The sequence below is a fragment of the Limulus polyphemus genome, unplaced genomic scaffold, assembly GCF_000517525.1.
Source record: "Limulus polyphemus unplaced genomic scaffold, Limulus_polyphemus-2.1.2 Scaffold1693, whole genome shotgun sequence".
In the NCBI taxonomy this organism is placed as follows: Eukaryota; Metazoa; Arthropoda; class Merostomata; order Xiphosura; family Limulidae; genus Limulus; species Limulus polyphemus.
In genome coordinates this window covers 135,903-138,518 of record NW_013667303.1, presented here as the reverse complement: position 1 = coordinate 138,518, position 2,616 = coordinate 135,903, and the positions used below count along the sequence as shown (strand labels likewise).

Sequence of the window (2,616 nt, the reverse complement as noted above, 5' to 3'; positions counted from 1 at the left end):
CTAAATAAAATTTTCTATCGCCTATAATGGAATTTTGAGAGCTACAGAGATTTAAATAAAATTTTCTTCTTTTGGTTGAACAAATTTGATTTCTTTTTTTTTAATTTCTTGGATATCTCTTACATGAGCATTAACTACTCAACAAAATTAGATTTATTTGAATAACGTAAACGTTAACAAAAACGTTCAAGTGAAGTAGGACTCAATTAAAGCCACACTTTAAAAATTATTTCAGGGAATTTATGAGATGAAGCGTCTTTTTTTTTGTGATGAATTTTGAAATTAATAGGACAAGAGGTTATAATTGTAAGCTTTAGAAAGATCAGTCAGAGCTACAGTAGAGAAAGAAAGTGGGTTAATAAATCTGTGAAACAAATTCCATCTAAAGTGGAAAAAGCTACAACTTTACGGGAGTTTAATAATGAATATTTAAAATACAAGGGAAAGATTTCCTGATTAGTTTCTTTTTCTTGAGGGAAGGTGAGAATCAGGATATCCCCGATGTGCCAAAAAATCCCTTATTATTGCATTTTAATATCACTTGATGAAAACACTGGTAGCTGTTTCTACAGTAAAATGGATTACTAGTTTTCTATAACCTGTGCTCCAAATGCACACTGCATGCAACAAAATAAGTTAAAAAAAAGGGTGTAGTCTAGAATGTTATATTATACTAGACCACCCGTGACCCGTTGGGTCACCCACTATTCATAGGTTATGAAGAATTCGAGCTGATTTCAATATTGCACCGAAATGAAGGTTTATTTTGAGATAATTTAATTAAATATTTCAATCCATTCGTGTTATTCATAATTCAAGATAAGATATTTGATTGTTGATCGGGAGTAAAAGGAAAAACCATTTCATTTTTCAAAAAAGTAAAGTAAGGAGTTTCGTAAAGAGTGCGAATGGTAGTGTGATGTAAAATTATTCATGCTAGAAATTTTCATAAAAGTGACCCGAAATTATTTCTTATCACACGGTCTTTAATATACACCATAGTAACAGTTGGGTCACCCACTATTCAGATGTTATGAAGAATTCAAGCTAATTTCAATATTTAACGAAACTCGTTTTATTCTGTTTCTATTCTCATTTCATTACAAATATGGGGCTATTGTGCGCCATTTTTTTGCTGTATTTAATTACAGACAAGCAAACAATCTCAAAAACTTAACGATGGATAACTTAGAAGAAAAGACTTACAAATGATTAATTTGTAAAATTGTACTAAAGAAGGTAACTGTTGCCTTGTCCAACTAATATTGAAATAGCATGAAAAAAATTAAAGACTTCCCACAATCCTTGAATATTAGTGAAAAATATCCTATGGTGGTTTAAAATAGCGAAAGACATCCCCTGATGATTTAAAAGTCAGAGAAAGACAATTTATGATGATTTAAAAGTCAGTGGAAGACAATTTATGATGATTTAAAAGTCAGAGAAAGACAATTTATGATGATTTAAAAGTCGGTGGAAGACAATTTATGATGACTGAAAAGTCAGTGGAAGACAATTTATGATGATTTAAAAGTCAGTGGAAGACAACTTATGATGATTTAAAAGTCAGTGGAAGACAATTTATGATGACTGAAAAGTCAGTGGAAGACAATTTATGATGACTGAAAAGTCAGTGGAAGACAATTTATGATGACTGAAAAGTCAGTGGAAGACAATTTATGATGACTGAAAAGTCAGTGGAAGACAATTTATGATGACTGAAAAGTCAGTGGAAGACAATTTATGATGATTTAAAAGTCAGTGGAAGACAATTTATGATGACTGAAAAGTCAGTGGAAGATATACCAGAACATCATTAATTTTCCACCACAGGCAATTATTTTTACACTTTAATAAAATATAACATGACCCAGTATATACCTTTTCTTCTGTATGATCATTTTTCTGCACATTTTTTTTTCTGAAAGGCAGAACTTCCTTGAGAATATTTACTCCAGGGTCTTGGTTTGTGCGTGTCTCCTAAATCTGTACAAATATCCACCTGTAAAGAGAACAATACCAAATTTTATTTCAACTTTCACAATTTACACTTAAATTTCAGAGTGCGACATAAGAGGATGCTACTGGACACATTGAGGTTATCCCTAGCCTAACCCTCTAAAATGCCAAAATTAAATTAAATGCAGCCTATTACATTCATATACCAGCATGTGTGAAACAGATGTTCAATAAGAATTACACATATCAACTCATCAAGATGACTACTCCATATATATGTAACTAAACATTTTTCTAATCAAAGAACAAGTCTACATCTGGGCTCAAAGGTTAAATTTACTCCTGCTAATCATTTATATTTTCAATGTTTTCATTCTAACACTCAAACATATCATCCAAAGAAAAGCCATTCAAATCCCCCAATGATTTCGAACACCTGGATCAATTCACTTGAAACTCTTCTGTGATCCAGATAGAGGTGAAATTCTTAAAAAATTCAGAAACTGACATAAAATAAGTGTAGTATAAGTGTCCATTCTAGAAACATCTGGTTATATTAACAAACTCAAAGACTAACATATCAAGTGTCTTACAGTACACACACTCAAGTGTCCATTCTAGAAACATCTGGTTATATTAACAAACTCAAAGACTAAC

At 31.3% G+C, this 2,616-nt stretch overlaps 1 protein-coding gene across 1 annotated transcript in view; it reads right to left on the bottom strand.

Moving 5' to 3' along the window:
• The window catches only part of LOC106464577 (probable RNA-binding protein 19), a 38,222-nt gene that overhangs the window by 28,896 nt on the left and 6,710 nt on the right, over positions 1-2,616 (bottom strand). The window contains exon 3 of the mRNA XM_013924729.2: positions 1,901-2,002. Within this exon, the coding sequence (XP_013780183.1) occupies positions 1,901-2,002 (102 nt within the window). The remainder of the gene's footprint in view (positions 1-1,900; positions 2,003-2,616) is intronic.